This window comes from Bos mutus, chromosome 14 (assembly GCF_027580195.1).
Source record: "Bos mutus isolate GX-2022 chromosome 14, NWIPB_WYAK_1.1, whole genome shotgun sequence".
In the NCBI taxonomy this organism is placed as follows: domain Eukaryota; kingdom Metazoa; phylum Chordata; class Mammalia; order Artiodactyla; family Bovidae; genus Bos; species Bos mutus.
This window is the reverse complement of record NC_091630.1, coordinates 77,971,457-77,986,993: the sequence shown is the minus strand read 5'-3', so window position 1 is coordinate 77,986,993 and position 15,537 is coordinate 77,971,457. Positions and strand designations below refer to the sequence as shown.

Here is a 15,537-nt window from a genome sequence, read left to right as displayed (position 1 = left end):
CATGGCTGCTAGAGTTTTGTTTTTTTAATACCAAGAAGAAAAGAGGGCAACAGAGGACAAGGTGGTTTGATGGCATCACTGACTCAGTGAACATGAGTTTGAGCAGACTCCAGGAGATGGTGAAGGACAGAGGAACCTGGCATGCTGCAGTCCTTGGGGTCGCAGACTCAGACATGACTTAGTGACTGAACAACAACAAAACCAGATCACATTACTCGTTTGCTTTATAGCTTCCCAACCAAAAGCATACACATACTCAGAACTCATTCAAAGGTAACTTGACTCTGATGTGTTAAGGGACACAACAGGGCCATCAGAGATGAGATTCAGTGCTCAGAGAGTAGAATGGGCATAAATATGGTGGCACCCAGGCCATCTCCAGCCTTCCCTTTTCTATTCTCCCTGGAGACTAGCAGGAGGAGCATGGGGCTCAGGGCAATACAGCATGAACTCAGCTGCCAAGGCTGGCTTTTCACCTCGCCTTACACTAAAAGACCCTCCCAGCTTACACAGGGCCAGACCCAGTCCAGCTCTCCAGGCAGAACAGAGATTCAGGAATGGAAATGTGCTTTCTCTTGGGGAGATACTGTGCACATGGGGACCCAGGGCTCCGAGGAACTCTGTAGGCTGCAACAAGATGCAGATTCATGAATTCCCAGTTCCATCTGCTTTTCCTTGGAGATAAGATGCTAATAATAGATGAAACTCATTATTACATCTCTTTTCTGTAGCCCCAGTGAAACACATAATTATTGACCATCTACTGTGCACCAGGCACATGATAGGGTACAGAACTGAAGAAGATACCTTGCCTTTGCCCTCAGTACAGTTCAGTAAAGGAAAGAACTAGACAGATGGTTTCATAACATGGTATAACCCATAGTAAGGATACACTCTGGCTGCCATGGGCATATAAGGGAAGAGAAAGTAAACTAGGCTGGATATTCAGGCAAGACTCAAGAGCTGAATATCAAAGGTTGATAAGAGTCAATCCTAAAGGAAATCAGTCCTGAATATTCATTGGAAGGACTGATGTTGAAGCTGAAACTCCAATACCTTGGTCACCTGATGCAAAGAGCTGACTCATTTGAAAAGATCCTGATGCTAGGAAAGATTGAAGGTGGGAGAAGGGGATGACAGAGGATGGGATGGCTGAATGGTATCACCAACTCGATGAACATGAGTTTGAGTAAGCTCTGGGAGTTGGTGATGGACAAGGAAGCCTGGTGTGCTGCAGTCCATGGGGTTGCAAAGAGTTGGACACAACTGAGCGACTGAACCAAACTGAACTGAAGAGTTTGGGAGGAAAAGGGGGGAGGGGAGTCTATAGGTATGAGACACAGATCTTGCTTAGCTAACAGCTGGTTTACAAGCCTCTAGTGCAGGGAGGATAAATAAATACCATACATCCAGTCTTAGGCCACACGCAGACTCAGCAGGAGAGAGTGCTCAGATCTGGTTGAGCTGTACAGTTACAGCTGGACTGTGAGTCATATATTGCCATCCAGAATTTTAGCGGCTAGAATTCATTCATTCACTCAGTCATAGTCACCACAGTGCTGTGCACAGGGACATACTAACAGAACCCTTTTTTCATGTCACAATTCTCTGGCCCTTCAAGCTTGTGGACACCTGACAAAATAAAATGCTGTACTCATGCAGACCCAGCTTTCAGTCTCAGCTCTGCTGCTGACCAATGGTTTGACCTTGGACAAGCTACTCAATACCTCTGAACCTCAGTTTGTTGCCTTGGGAAGGACTCTAGTTGCATTTACCCCCTTAATTGTGAGAAATAATTGACCAAATTTTGGCAACACACATGCTTGGCATGGTGTGTGGCCCATGTCTCCCTCTCTTTACCCCTTAAAGCTCCCAGTACATCAACTTGCTCCTAGTGGCGGCATTTTACAACATCATCATTCACACGGCTTAGATTGAATGGGACATGTCCTGTGTTCAGCTCCTCATGAATACAGCCTGAACGCCTGCTCTGACTGACACTTCTGATATGCTTTCCTTTGCGATGCAGAAGAATTTTTAAAGCTCAGCAACGTATCACATAAAACATACCTTCAAGAGAAAACGTAAATACATCTTAAATCATTATGAAAGTAATGGTTGACTAAAAATAGAGAGATCACATTCGGAAGAAAAGTAAAGGAAAATTATGAATGGTTGTTGAGTCTTCAGGATGTATTTCAGATGGAAAAAATATGGCCTGAGTAGAGACTACAGAAAATGCACAGTAAGTTAGCCAGGCCAAAGAACATCCAGAAAGAATTGTGAGTTGAAAGGATTTTTTTTTCTTTGTAATTTCTATGACTATTTGAAGAACTTCCAAAGAGAGCCAAATGGCTGAAATTTGTACAAAACTATAATACTTTGTCAGATATCAAGTGGCAGAGACACGAAACCAAGGACATTTGGAACTAATTTATTTGTGTTAACAAAATTACTGAATTGATAGTATCCTCACCCTATGCTCATAGAAAAGGACATAATTAAGTGAAGGCACATGTAGAAAAATGTGATCCTCAGGGCTACCACAATCTTCAGAGACCATCTTATCTGATACCTCATTAACTTAATATTTAATTTGAGCATTGATCATTGCAGAGTACTCATACTAGCTGTAGTGAATTTGGAAGCTAATACAAATTCACAAATAAAAAAAATAAAAATTGTTCTTCAGCGGATCACCCAGAGAAAACAATGATTAGTATTTTGGAATCGGCTCAATATCATTTCCTTTTCCTTCATGCAAAAATATATTTATGCTTCCAAATTTAGAATCAGAGGGTTCAGACTGCTTGGTAACATATTTTTGCACTGAGTATGTATATGAAAATACTTCTGTGTAATTAAATACTGCACGATATGAATTTAATGGACCCATCGAATTCCATATTATGTGTGCCATACATCATATAATGGTCCTTGCAAGCCTTTCAATTTACTGGTTGAAGACTAAGGCCCAGAAAGAATAAGATGCTTGCTCAAGGTCACATAGCTGATTTGTGTCCCAGGATGAGAATTCACATCTCAGGCACCAAGTCAGAGCGTTAGCCATTGCGCATCTGATGCCAAATTTTAATGCTGCAATTAGTTCCCATTTCCCCTTGTGAAACCCAAAATAAACCAGCCAGTCCGAATTTATCTCTTATTCTGTTGCCATACTAATGACTGCATTTGCTTAGCACTGATTTTATGTCATACCTCTAATAACACTTTGTGTACATTGCCTACTTTAATTGTCACAGCAGCACTTAAAATATTATTCTCCCTGTTCTAGTAAAGCAGAAACTGAGACTCAGATGTTAAATGAGACACAAATCTAGTGAATGGTGAAAGCTGACTATCAATCCACATCTTAATGATGCTTTTTCAGTAAGCTACCACGGCTTTCTAACATGCACTTACTTATAATTACTTGCCTCTAAGCTCCTTGTCCCAGATGGCTCAGTGGTATAGAACCTCCCTGCCAATGTAGGAGAAGAGGCAGTGGGTTCAATTCCTGGGTCAGGAAGATCCCCTGGAGGAGGGCATGGTAACCCACTCCAGTATTCTTGCCTAGAGAATCCCATGGAGAGAGGACCCTGGAGGGCTATAATCCATAGGGTCGCAAAGAGCCAGACACGACTGAAGTGATTTAGTAGGCAAGCTCCTTACAGTATCTTATTCATCTGTGCATCTGCAGAAGCTACCAAAGCCCATGGCAAAGGTTATGACACTTTGGTTCAGAAGCAAATTCTACCGACAGCATGGGGATCACATGGTTTGTGGGTGAATGAATGTGTGCTCAGTTGCTCAGCTGTGTGAGACTCTTTGCAGCCCTGTGCACTGTAACCTGCCAGGCTCCTCTGTTCATGAAATTTCCCAGGCAAGAATATTGGAGTGGGTTGCCATGCCCTCTCCAGGGATCTTCCCACTAACAGGATCAAACCCACATCTCTTCTGTCTCCTGCATTGGCAGATGGATTCTTTACTACTGAGACACCCAGGAGATCATAGGCTGTAGGTAGATGAAACAGCTTACTGTGAACTAGTGGTGTAATAGGATTCCAAATGAACTACTATTTCCATCAGTCACTCATTCATTTCATTCAACAAACATTTAGTTGGGCACCTGCTGCCAGATACTCCACTAAGTGCCAAAATTATGAACATGGGTAATGGCCCTTGCCCTTAAAAGCTCCTATTCTAACAGAGGAGGAGGACATGGAAATCAATGATTGAAACAGACAGAGATAAGTGCAATGATAAAAAATTATATGCACAGATTAGAAAATGAGGAATGATCAGAGACGGCTTCATGGAGGAGGCAGTCTTGAGCATGGTTGGCAAGGGGAAGAAAGTGCAGAGGCTCATGTGGGAAATAGCATATGGTTTCCCATGGCTGCAAAGCAAGATCTAAACAGTGACCTGTGGCGTTGTAGGAGATAAGGTTGGAGGAGTCAGTGGGACTCCAGGGAGGGTTTTGAAATTCTTGACAAACAAGTTGAACTTTTCTCTCTTGAGAGGTAACCAGGAACCCCTAAGGATTTTAAGAAGGATAATGAGTTGACCAGATGGCTTTGAGGAGGATGGCTTGAAAGGGTGGGTTAGGAGATCAGGTATGATACAGCAGTCCAGAGATGAAAGTAGGGATATTTCTAAGAATAGTAGTATTTGTGCTATAGAAAGGGTCATGTCTAACACAGTAAGTCCCCTACCCATGAACCTTCAAGCTGTGAACTTTCAAGGATGCAAAGATGCATTCACATGTCCAATCACGCAAGTTAGTTCACAAGTCTGGCTACATTGTACATGCATGCGTCCTCTATTGTCTAGTGACATACAGCATACAGAAGTACAGCGTCTTTATTTGAAGACCAGGATGTCTGGAAGCAAGAGTAAAAGCAGTGGTGATGTACCTGGTACTGTACTGTAAGATTAAACATGTTTTCTTTATTTTTTGTGTTTGTTTTCTATGTATTATTTGCTTGAAAAACATTACAAACCTATTACAGTATAGAATTATTTGCCAACAAAGGCCCGTCTAGTCAAGGCTACAGTTTTTCCAGTAGTCATGTATGGATGTGAGAGTTGGACTATAAAGAAATCTGAGCACCAAAGAATTGATGCTTTTGAACTGTGGTGTTGGAGAAGACTCTTGAGAGTCCCTTGGACTGCAAGGAGATCCAACCAGTCCACCCTAAAGGAGATAAGTCCTGAGTGTTCATTGGAAGGACTGATGTTGAAGCTGAAACTCCAATACTTTGGCTACCTGGTGTGAAGAGCTGACTCATTTGAAAAGACCATGATTCTGGGAAAGATTGAAGGCAGGAGGAGAAAGGGACAACAGAGGATGAGATGGTTGGATGGCAACACCAACTCAATGGACATGAGTTTGGGTAAACTCTGGGAGTTGGTGATGGACAGGGAGGCCTGGTGTGCTGCAGTCCATGGGTCACAAAGAGTCAGATACGACTGAGCAACTGAACTGAACTGATTATTTAGCCTATTGTGTTAGCTGGGTATCTATTTGTTGGACCTATCAACAAATTGGACTTATGAATGTTCTCAGAAGGGAACTTGTTCATATGTAGGGGACTTACTGTAATAATCATTTGTATTCATCAAGTGCTTATTCTATGCCAGACCTTGAGCTAAGTTTCCAATATCACAATTTATCTCTTGTATATTCCTACAACATAGGAACTATTATCACCCCCACTTCATGGATGAGAAGATCAAGGCTTACAGAGGTTAAGTTGCTTTTAATTCATTTTCTCAAGATCACACAGCTGGTTGATGAAGGTGCTGGGATTTGAAGACAGGTGGTTGGACTCCTAAACTTGTGCTCACAGGTGTCACGATGTAGTCGTCCTTACTAGGGTGCTGAGGCGGATGCGTTTCTAGGGACTGATGAGATACTGGCAGTGAGGGTGCCTCCCCTGTTTTGGGCTCAGTGTCACCCATGGAGACGGGGGTCGTCATGGAGGCGGCCTCATGAGCAGATAGAGAGTCTGAGTATTGGGGTCATCTCAGTGTGGATGTAGCCAGGATGCCCTGTGCTAGGTTCTCTGTACTTTCCCCAGGACCCACTCCCCAGGAACAATCAGCAGAAATGCCCTGAACCAATGCGAGCTCCTACAGGATTGGTTAAATTCCAACAGCAGGAGCAGACAGTGACTGCCAAATGGATCCACAGTGACTACTGACCCGTTGATTTATAAACATGGCCGAGAGGGAAGGCTGAATGGACTCTTCCATTTCTTATCAATTTAATTCTGTTGATAGCAGAGTGTGAATCAATACAAGACTAACTGACAATCAACCTTGAGTCAGGAAGCTGAGAAAAGCAGCAACGAACTTGGGATTATGCGCACTCTTAGAATCCTACTTAACAATTTAACAAAAAGTTTTTCCTTAAGACCTCAAAACAGAATTCAGAACTAAACCTTTCTCCTAATAAGGAACGACGGGATAGGAGTGAACAGATCCTGAACACCTACAATGTGCCAGGCATGTCAGAGTCTCATGCAGCCCTACACTAGAGTACAGTTACTTTACTTTGCTGATGAGTGAACTGAGGTTCAGAGGTGGGAAGGGACCTTCTAATGCAGCAGAGTCTGGATCTGACGCCAGAGCCCTGGTTTGCTCCATTAATACTTTTAAAATTTCCTTTGAATGAATAATTTTAGATGATTTAATTTTTATTTTTACTACAAAAATGGCCTATCTGTTCATGTATATTTTTGCCCTCTTTTGTGCTGGTTTCTACTTGGTCATGGGACATCAGTTCTGGGTGTTCATTGGAAGGACTGATGTTGAAGCTGAAACTCCAATACTTTGGGCACCTGATGCAAAGAACTGACTCATTTGAAAAGACCCTGATGCTGGGAAAGATTGAAGGCAGGAGGAGAAAGGGACAACAGAGGATGAGATGGTTGGATGGCATCACTGACTCAATGGACATGAGTTTGGGTAAACTCTGGGAGTTGGTGATGGACAGGGAGGCCTGGCATGCTGCAGTCCATGGGGCCACAAAGAGGGGGACACAACTGAGCAACTGAACTGATGGGACATCTGTTGCCACTAACCATTTAATCTAATTGGAAACTATTTTGACTTTCTTTGAACCCTGGGCATTTGGTGAGAGATTCTTCATCTTGATGTGAAAGACATGTTTGCAATATTTACAAAGATGGGCTTTTGAGCCAGAAAGACCTGAGTTTGAATCTGGATCTACCACCTACTGACTGTGTGCATCCAGGTAATTATTGAACCTCTCTAAGCCTGTGTTAAAAGACACTTACTCCTTGGAAGGAAAGTTATGACCAACCTAGATAGCATATTCAAAAGCAGAGACATTACTTTGCCAACAAAGGTCCGTCTAGTCAAGGCTATGGTTTTTCCTGTGGTCATGTATGGATGTGAGAGTTGGACTATGAAGAAGGCTGAGCGCTGAAGAATTGATGCTTTTGAACTGTGGTGTTGGAGAAGACTCTTGAGAGTCCCTTGGACTGCAAGGAGATCCAACCAGTCCATTCTGAAGGAGATCAGCCCTGGGATTTCTTTGGAAGGAATGATGCTAAAGCTGAAACCCCAGTACTTTGGCCACCTCATGTGAAGAGTTGACTCATTGGAAAAGACTCTGATGCTGGGAGGGATTGGGGGCAGGAGGAGAAGGGGACGACAGAGGATGAGATGGCTGGATGGCATCACTGACTCGATGGACATGAGTCTGGGTGAAGTCTGGGAGTTGGTGATGGACAGGGAGGCCTGGCGTCCTGCGATTCATGGGGTCGCAAAGAGTCGGACACGACTGAGCGACTGATCTAATCTGATCTGAAGCCTGTGTTCCTCAGACTGTTGCCATGAGGGTTAAATAAGGTAATGGATATAAAGCGGATGTTGCATTCGCATAACAGGCACAAATTAGTACCTAGAATTTATAAAGAACCTTTACAAATCTAGTGAGAAAAAGGCAAAAACACCTAATAGAAAACCAGGCAAAAGACATGACCTGGAAGTTTACCGAAAATGGCCAATAAACAACAACAAACTGCACAAACTTATTCATGATGAAGGAACTACTAATGAAAACAATGAGATAAAATTCTCACTAAGGAACTGAATAAGAATTACAGAGACCACTGCTTGTAAGAGAGAAACTGTTCCAAACTTGTTGGAGAGCCATTTGGCAAGATCTTAAAAAGTTGAAAATGCAGATACCATCTATTCCAGTAAGTGTGCTTTGAGATATGAACCCAAAGAGATATTTTCAATGGTGATCACTGAAGTATCAATAATGTTTTTATAGGTTAAAGGATAAATATATCTTGGTATGTTCTATCTAAAATGAGTTGAATCTGTAGATATGAACCTAGATGTGTCTAAAAACCACAATATTACATGATAGCATAAGAATTTTATAAACAATTTAAAATACAGACACAACTAAATATATACTGGGTTAAAAAAAAAAAATATATATATGTATACACACACACACACACTGGGTTAGCCAAAAAGTTCGTTCTGATATTTTCAGTTCATGGAAAAATCAGAACTAACTTTTTGGCCTACCCAATATAAAACACATGGATGGGAAGGATATACATTAAATGCATTAGAAGTTGACTCTTGGGAGGAGGATAAAAGAACAATGCTGGGGAAGGGAACTTCAACAATATCTGAAATACTTTATCCTTTTAAAAATGCAGAAGGAAACATGACTAATTGTGTACATTGTTTATTTCCAGCTGTTGAATCATAAATGTTCCCATTATTAGTCTCAGGCACATTTTCTGAGACTTCTTGGACTGTCTTTTCCTCCTCTATTTCTCAGACTGTTGGCCACGTGTTCTGGTCTCAGAGAGACCTCTGTTCTTCCCACCTCTCGAGGCCAATCAGCCTTCTGCTCGGTGTCTGGCTCCTTCCATCACTTCCAGCTCCCGTGGAGCTCCCTAAGGCAGGTGTGGGGTCTGGTTTCCCCAAAGGCTGTAGAAATGGCTGAGGTACATCACCAGGCAGTACATCCAGAGTATAGACTGAGACTAATGGGAGAAATGAGAGGGAAGGAACCAACAGATTCCATCCCTCCTGAGAGACTTTCCCTACCTTGTCGCCTACCCAGAGATACTTCGAGACATCCTCCAAAGCCCCAGCTTCACGATTCATCTGAGCAGCATAATATGGCTTGTATTTGCCTTCCATCCTTTCCTTTTTCACTTCCTTTCCCCTCACTTTTGCCGTCCTGGGTTTGGATTAGCACTTCATGCTTGCCTCAGGCTCTGTTCTCTAAGAAATCTAGGCTAAGATTTTTGTTGTTGTTGTATTTTTCCATATTTCAAAATTACACAATGTAAGGAGTTTAGCAACTTCTCAATGCACAGGGTCTGCTATTACTGATAGTGCTACAGCGAAATGACAACCAGACCTTACAAATCTCGGAGCTATTATAGTTGAAGGAATTGTAAATTATTACATGTGGGGAGACCTGAGCTATGGTCTAGTCCAAACTTTAATCCATGAATTAATCTGTAGTGAATACACATGATAAAATGGATAACTAGGAACTTTGCCTAAACTTGTCATCCAGAAAGTGCATGAGAAATATGTCAATTTTCAATCAGTCTCTAAGTTTCAATAACTCTACCTTAATCGTTTTCCCAATGGTTTCATTTCCCACCAGAAGTGGAGCTCTTTTTGAGCACAGTGGTGGGCACTTACTCTCCGCTGTGGTTCAGGTTGTCGTAGCGCAGGAAGAGGCCTGCATAGATGGTCTCGGTCAGCAGGGCGTAGATGGCAATCATGATCAGGAGCACAGCCAGCTTAAGGACAGAGTTGAGTCGGAGGAAAACCGCACAGGTCACCATGGCCAGCACCCCCGTGAAGACAAAGTACTGGAAAGAGAGAAGGTAGCTGGTCAGATTCAACAGGAATGTGGCCCGGTCATTCTCCTAGTCATGGATTCCAGTAGGTCTCTTTATACGAATGTTTGCTGAGCATCTCCATTTGGAGGTCTCAGGCCATCCTCAAGTTCAACAGGTCCCAAGTTGAACTCATCATTTCCTTACCACTGAGAAAGTCAATTTCTAGGTAGGTTGATAAGAAGTCCAGGGTTCCCGAGGAGGAGAGAGGGGTCTGAAGCTCTCAAGGAGGAGATAGGGGTCTGGGGTTCTCAAGGAGGAGAAAAGGACAAATTTTTTTTTCTTTAAACCCAGAGCTGATGATTGCACAACAAAACAGCTCATCTTGTTCAAGGATATGTTTTCCCTTACACTCTGTACCAATGATGTATGACAACAATGTATCCTGCTTGAGGACATGTTTCTCCTTAACAAGAACCTTCTGACTAATCTTGTTATTTTAAGATGTATATTGTGGGAGTGGGTCTGGTAGTGGTGGTTTAGCCACTAAGTTGTGTCCAACTCTTGTGACCCCATGGACTGTAGCCTGCCAGGCTCCTCTGTCCATGGGATTCTCTAGGCAAGAATACTGGAATGGGTTGCCATTTCCTTCTCCAGGGGATCTTCCTGACCCAGGCATCAAACCCAGGTCTCCCGAATTGCAGGCAGATTCTTTACCAACTGAGCTACAAGGGAAGCTCTAAAGTGAAATTCACTCAGCTGTGTCCGACTCTTTTCAACCCCATGGACTATACAGTCCATGGAATTCTCCAGGCCAGAACACTGGAAAGGGTAGCCTTTCCCTTCTCCAGGGGATCTTCCCAACCCAGGGGTTGAACCCAGGTCTCCTGCATTGCAGGCGGATTCTTTACCAGCTGGGCCACATGGGCAGCCCCCGTGGGTCTGGTAAGACCTTTCTATTGTTAGTTGTAATCTTGTTAATTTAAGATGTATGTTGTGGGAGTGTGTCTGGTGAAAGTATATAAGGCCTTGCTAAGACTAGTGAGTGGGCACTCTCCGTGCCCCTTCTGATGTCTATGTCAGAAGCTTTCTCTGTTCCCTTTTCACTTCAATAAAACTCTGCTACACAAAAGCTCTTGAGTGATCAAGCCTGGTCCCTGGTCCTGAAGCTAAATCTTCTTTGGAGATCACGAATCCAACATCATTCACCATAAGCTATTACCACCTCCCCAAAACTCTCTTTCCAATTCTTGGGGGAACCATTGGCACCATTTCTCAAGCCAAAAATCTTGGTCTCATCTTTACTGCTTTTCTTTCCCCATATTCCACAGTCTGCTCATCCTAAGCTTGTAGATTCTATTTCCTCAATAAATCTCATATCTATCCACCTTTCTCCTTCTATCCTATTTCTGTTTTAGTTCTCACTTACAGTTTTGGAACAGTTTTCTAGCAGCTGTTTGCTTCTAGTTCCCAATCCCTACTGAATATACACTACTGTTTTTTTTTGGCCACACCACATGGCACATGGGATCTTAGTTCACCAACAGGGATTGAACCTGTGGCCCCCACAGTGGAATCTCGGAGTCTTAATCCCTAGACCACAAGGGAAGTCTCTGAATACATACTGTTATTTTCCAGCCAGTATTTCTGAAACTCAGATCTGACTATGTCACTCCTTAACTTGAAGTCTTTCCATGGCTCTGTAGTCTCTCAAATTATATTCTCCTTCCTGCATGGCAAAATTCTCAAGACTGTCATATATCAGATTCCTTTTCACTTTCCAAATCCCGACATATGTTCCAGCCTCACTATAAACTGTGGAGAAGGCAATGGCAACCCACTGCAGTGTTCTTGCCTGGAGAATCCCATGGACGGAGGAGCCTGGTAGGCTGCAGTTCCTGGGGTCGCACAGAGTCGGACATGACTGAAGCGACTTAGCAGCAGCAGCAGCACTATAAACTGGCTATCTCCCACAGCTGTTTCCCTGCTCTCTTGTTCCTCTAGTACTTTGCTTTTCCAGTGTCCTGTTTCTCTCAACTCTCATGCATGCGACCAAGCCTTGCTCTTCTCACAGGTGTCCTCTCCTCTGAGAAACTTTCATGCAAATCCTCCAGGTGCTTCTGAATACGGCCTCATTCCTCCACGGCAACCTTCACAGCCCAGCCTGATACTTGCCATCTTGTATTAGAAGTAGCTGTGCAATAGGCCAGTTGGGAATCACTCAAGGGCTGCAATATTAGAGTGACCCCCAGGTGTCAGTCTGCCCAGGTAGATTTCAGCCTTCTATAGGAAGATCCTCAGCCCATTTCCCTTACAGAAGGATCCACTATATCATTCTGGTCGAAAGGTTAGGATTCTGAGTATCCAGTAGGAAAAAAGAATAAAAATTGCATTATCAAAGACCCACTTGGTGGTGGTACTTTAATTTTTATACACATGGTCTTCCCTTGTGATTTTTCAAAGCAGCTGGTCCAGATTGGACTCCTAATTTCCATTTTACAGGTGAAGAAACTGAGGCTCATAAAGCTTAAGTAAAATTTTCAAGTTCTCATGATTAGAAAATGATACCGAGGACACCTGGATACAACCTGTGCATGTAAATATTAACTCTAGTGGGCATATCGGGCTTAATTTCTAAAAGCCATTCCAGCCTTGTTATGCATGGCTCTTTCCAACAACTGGTTGTCTTCTCTCTCCTATGACAGGAAGAGACAATTTCTGTATGGGCAGAGCAGACAGGTAAGAAATTCTGGAAATCTCTGAGTGACGACTGAAAGATTCCCATGTCTTGACAAAGTGTTAAGGGGGAGCAATATTCTGCTTGCTTGGAACAAGCATTTGATAAATTAAACAATGAATTTTTTCCCTACAATTGTTGTCTGGGGACCTGCTGGACACCAAGAATTGTGCCAGGCTGGAAGGCGCCATCCTAATGTTAGGACATTGTCACAATGCATCATTTTCCTCTTAGAGAAGAGGGAGGAAGAAGAATTTTACACAATGATAACTTACAGGGACTTGCATCTGCTGACAGGGGTAGTATATACTGGAGTGTCTGTACCCATTTGATTGCTCTCAAAATCCCATGGCATTATAAAGTCACAGAACAAGAAGGAAAGAGAGCAGAGAGTTTTCAGAGAAAAGATCCAAACTTCCCGAATCACACAAAATCGAACATTTAGCAATTACAAGTCTTGGTATAAGCAGCGCAGTGAAGGGTACACAGGCCAACGACAGTGGCTTCCCTGTCTCTTCCTGAACTCTGACTCTTCTCATGGTCCAGGAATGAGGCTGTCATGAACACAGGGTCAGCGCGGGTGCTGAGTGGGGATAACTGATCTGACTTTCCCAGCTGTTTCCTGGTAGGGGAAAGGGACATTTCGTACATGTATGATGCTCTGGGACAGCCCGACTGTGTTTGGCTTGTTTGAGCTCCGTGGTTTCCATTTGATGTCCCCCTTCCTCCCAACACTAGAGGAAGAATGATGAGTGTTTTTTAGTTCATCATAAGTTGTTAACTTAGATCTGTCGAAACTGCATTTAAATTCCACATGCAGATGTGCTGTTTGTGTCTGACTGGGGTTGAAGATGGACTTTTCTGGTTATTTCCTAGAAGGGACTGCAGCCCCAGTCAATATTTTAATCTCATAATAATTCACAGGAAGACATATCTGTGTTAATGATGTTCACAAATGATGACTCACGGTATAAGTATGAAGTAAAACCTAACCAATGAGCAGGCAAATAGCTAGTTCTTAGGGAAAGAATTTGATTTTTTCTACATTTTTTTAAATATAAGAATGATGTTTCTCTTGATGATGCTTATTGGTCAATTCAATGTAGTCACCTTGAGGGACTATGTGTTTATCTTGATCCTGCTTCTTTGATGACTGAGCTCAGATCCCTGTAAATAATCTTCAGAGTCTGGTTTTGAAAAATGCCCCCCAACCCCCGCCCCTCGCCCGCAAATGCAGTTTTTCTATATTTGATTCCTAAACAATGATATCTAGCCAGATTATGTCTCCCACATTGCAGGTGGATTCTTTACCTTCTCAGGCACCAGGGAAGCCCAAGAATACTGGAGTGGGTAGCCTATCCCTTCTCCAGGGGATTTTTCCAACCCAGGAATCAACCGGGTTCACCCGCATTGCAAGGGGATTCTTTACTAGCTGAGCTACCAGGGAAGCCCTTTCACTTTCACTTTTCAAACAATGATGTCCAGCCAGATTACGCATCTTGGTGACTTTCAAAAGTTAAATTTGTTCCCAGAGGATAACGATTTGACATTGCTGGACATACCTAGGAAGTATATGCTGTCAGCAGTTAGCAAAGACGAAGGTGGGGGTGCTGGTGGAGTAAGTGTATGCTCTCCAGGCTCACTCTCTTGGCTTGGGCAACAAGTGAAGGTCTAGGAGGATCTGGCTTCCTGAAAACGATCCGAGTCAAGGTGGCCGCCGTTTTACAAATAATTGATAGGAGACTGATATTGCTATGAACGTATGGCCTGCTCAAAGTTATAGTCACATGTTGCAGCAGCATACACATGATTATGTAGATAATCTCATGTTTAGAGAATGAAGCCTTGTACCTTTTTTTTTTTTTTTTTTTAGTAATTTTATTTATTTATGACTGCTGGTTCTTCACAGCTGTGCAGGCTTTTTTTTTTCTAGTTGAGGTGAATGGCGGCTACTCTCTATTTGCGGAGCATGGGCTTCTCATTGTGGTGGCTTCCCTTGTTGGGGAGCATGGGCTTTAGGGCGTGTGGGCTTCAGCAGTTGTGACTCTGGAGCTCTAGAGCACAGCTCCTTAGTTATGGCACACAGGCTTAGCTGTTCTGCAGTATGTGGGGTCTTCCCAGACCAGGGATCGAACCCACGTCTCCTGCATTTGCAGACAGACTGTTTACCAATGAGCCACCAGGGAAGCCCTGGCTTTAAAACAAAAAAAATTGTTATATTCCTATTTCCTTCCTTAAATACAAATCTCTACTTTGGCAGATACTATTTACTCAATTATCAAAGCTTTAGGGAAAGAGAAGGAGAAAAGAAACTAATATTTAATGAGTGTTTATGTATATTATCTCTATTTGTCACCCAAACAATCTTATAAGATAGGTGTTGTTAATAAGTCCATTAAACAGATAAGGAAACTGAGGCTCAGAGAGGCTAAGTGATTTCCCCAAGGCTAAATGGCTAGTCAATGAGAAGAAGAGTACTTGCTCATTCTATGTCACCTCACAGCTTCTATCATTCAAATCTACTCTGTTTTCCATGCACAATTAATAGTCCTCAAAGGTTTGGAATCCAAGCTTCAGTGAGATGGGACTTGGTTTTTGGATCACATTGTGTTATTACGGTTTTTGGATCACATTGTGTTATTATAGCTTTTGGCTCTTTGTGGGGCAAGACGATTCCAAAAATTAATTATCATTTGGGAAAAAACAAAATGATCTCCTCTATGTATTTAGCCATATCATAAAATTGGCTCAGAGTAGAAGAAAAAGGAGCTTATATAATATCCCTCTGTTCAACTAGAAAAAGTTCTGAAATTACAATGGTGCTATTTGATACTTATTTTTTGTTCGAAGTTTTTGGTGGACCTGCCACTGTGAAAGTGTGGAGAATCTAATTTTATCCTGAATGCCAGTTGGAGATTTTAGACTGCAGTGAATACATTT

At 42.7% G+C, this 15,537-nt stretch overlaps 1 protein-coding gene across 2 annotated transcripts in view; it reads right to left on the bottom strand.

The window, feature by feature from the left end:
- ADCY8 (adenylate cyclase 8) overlaps nt 1-15,537 on the bottom strand; it is a 226,473-nt gene that overhangs the window by 28,215 nt on the left and 182,721 nt on the right. For both annotated transcript variants that reach the window (XM_005899997.2, XM_070382775.1), the window contains one exon: nt 9,721-9,893. In XM_005899997.2, coding sequence (XP_005900059.2) covers nt 9,721-9,893 — 173 coding nt within the window. The remainder of the gene's footprint in view (nt 1-9,720; nt 9,894-15,537) is intronic.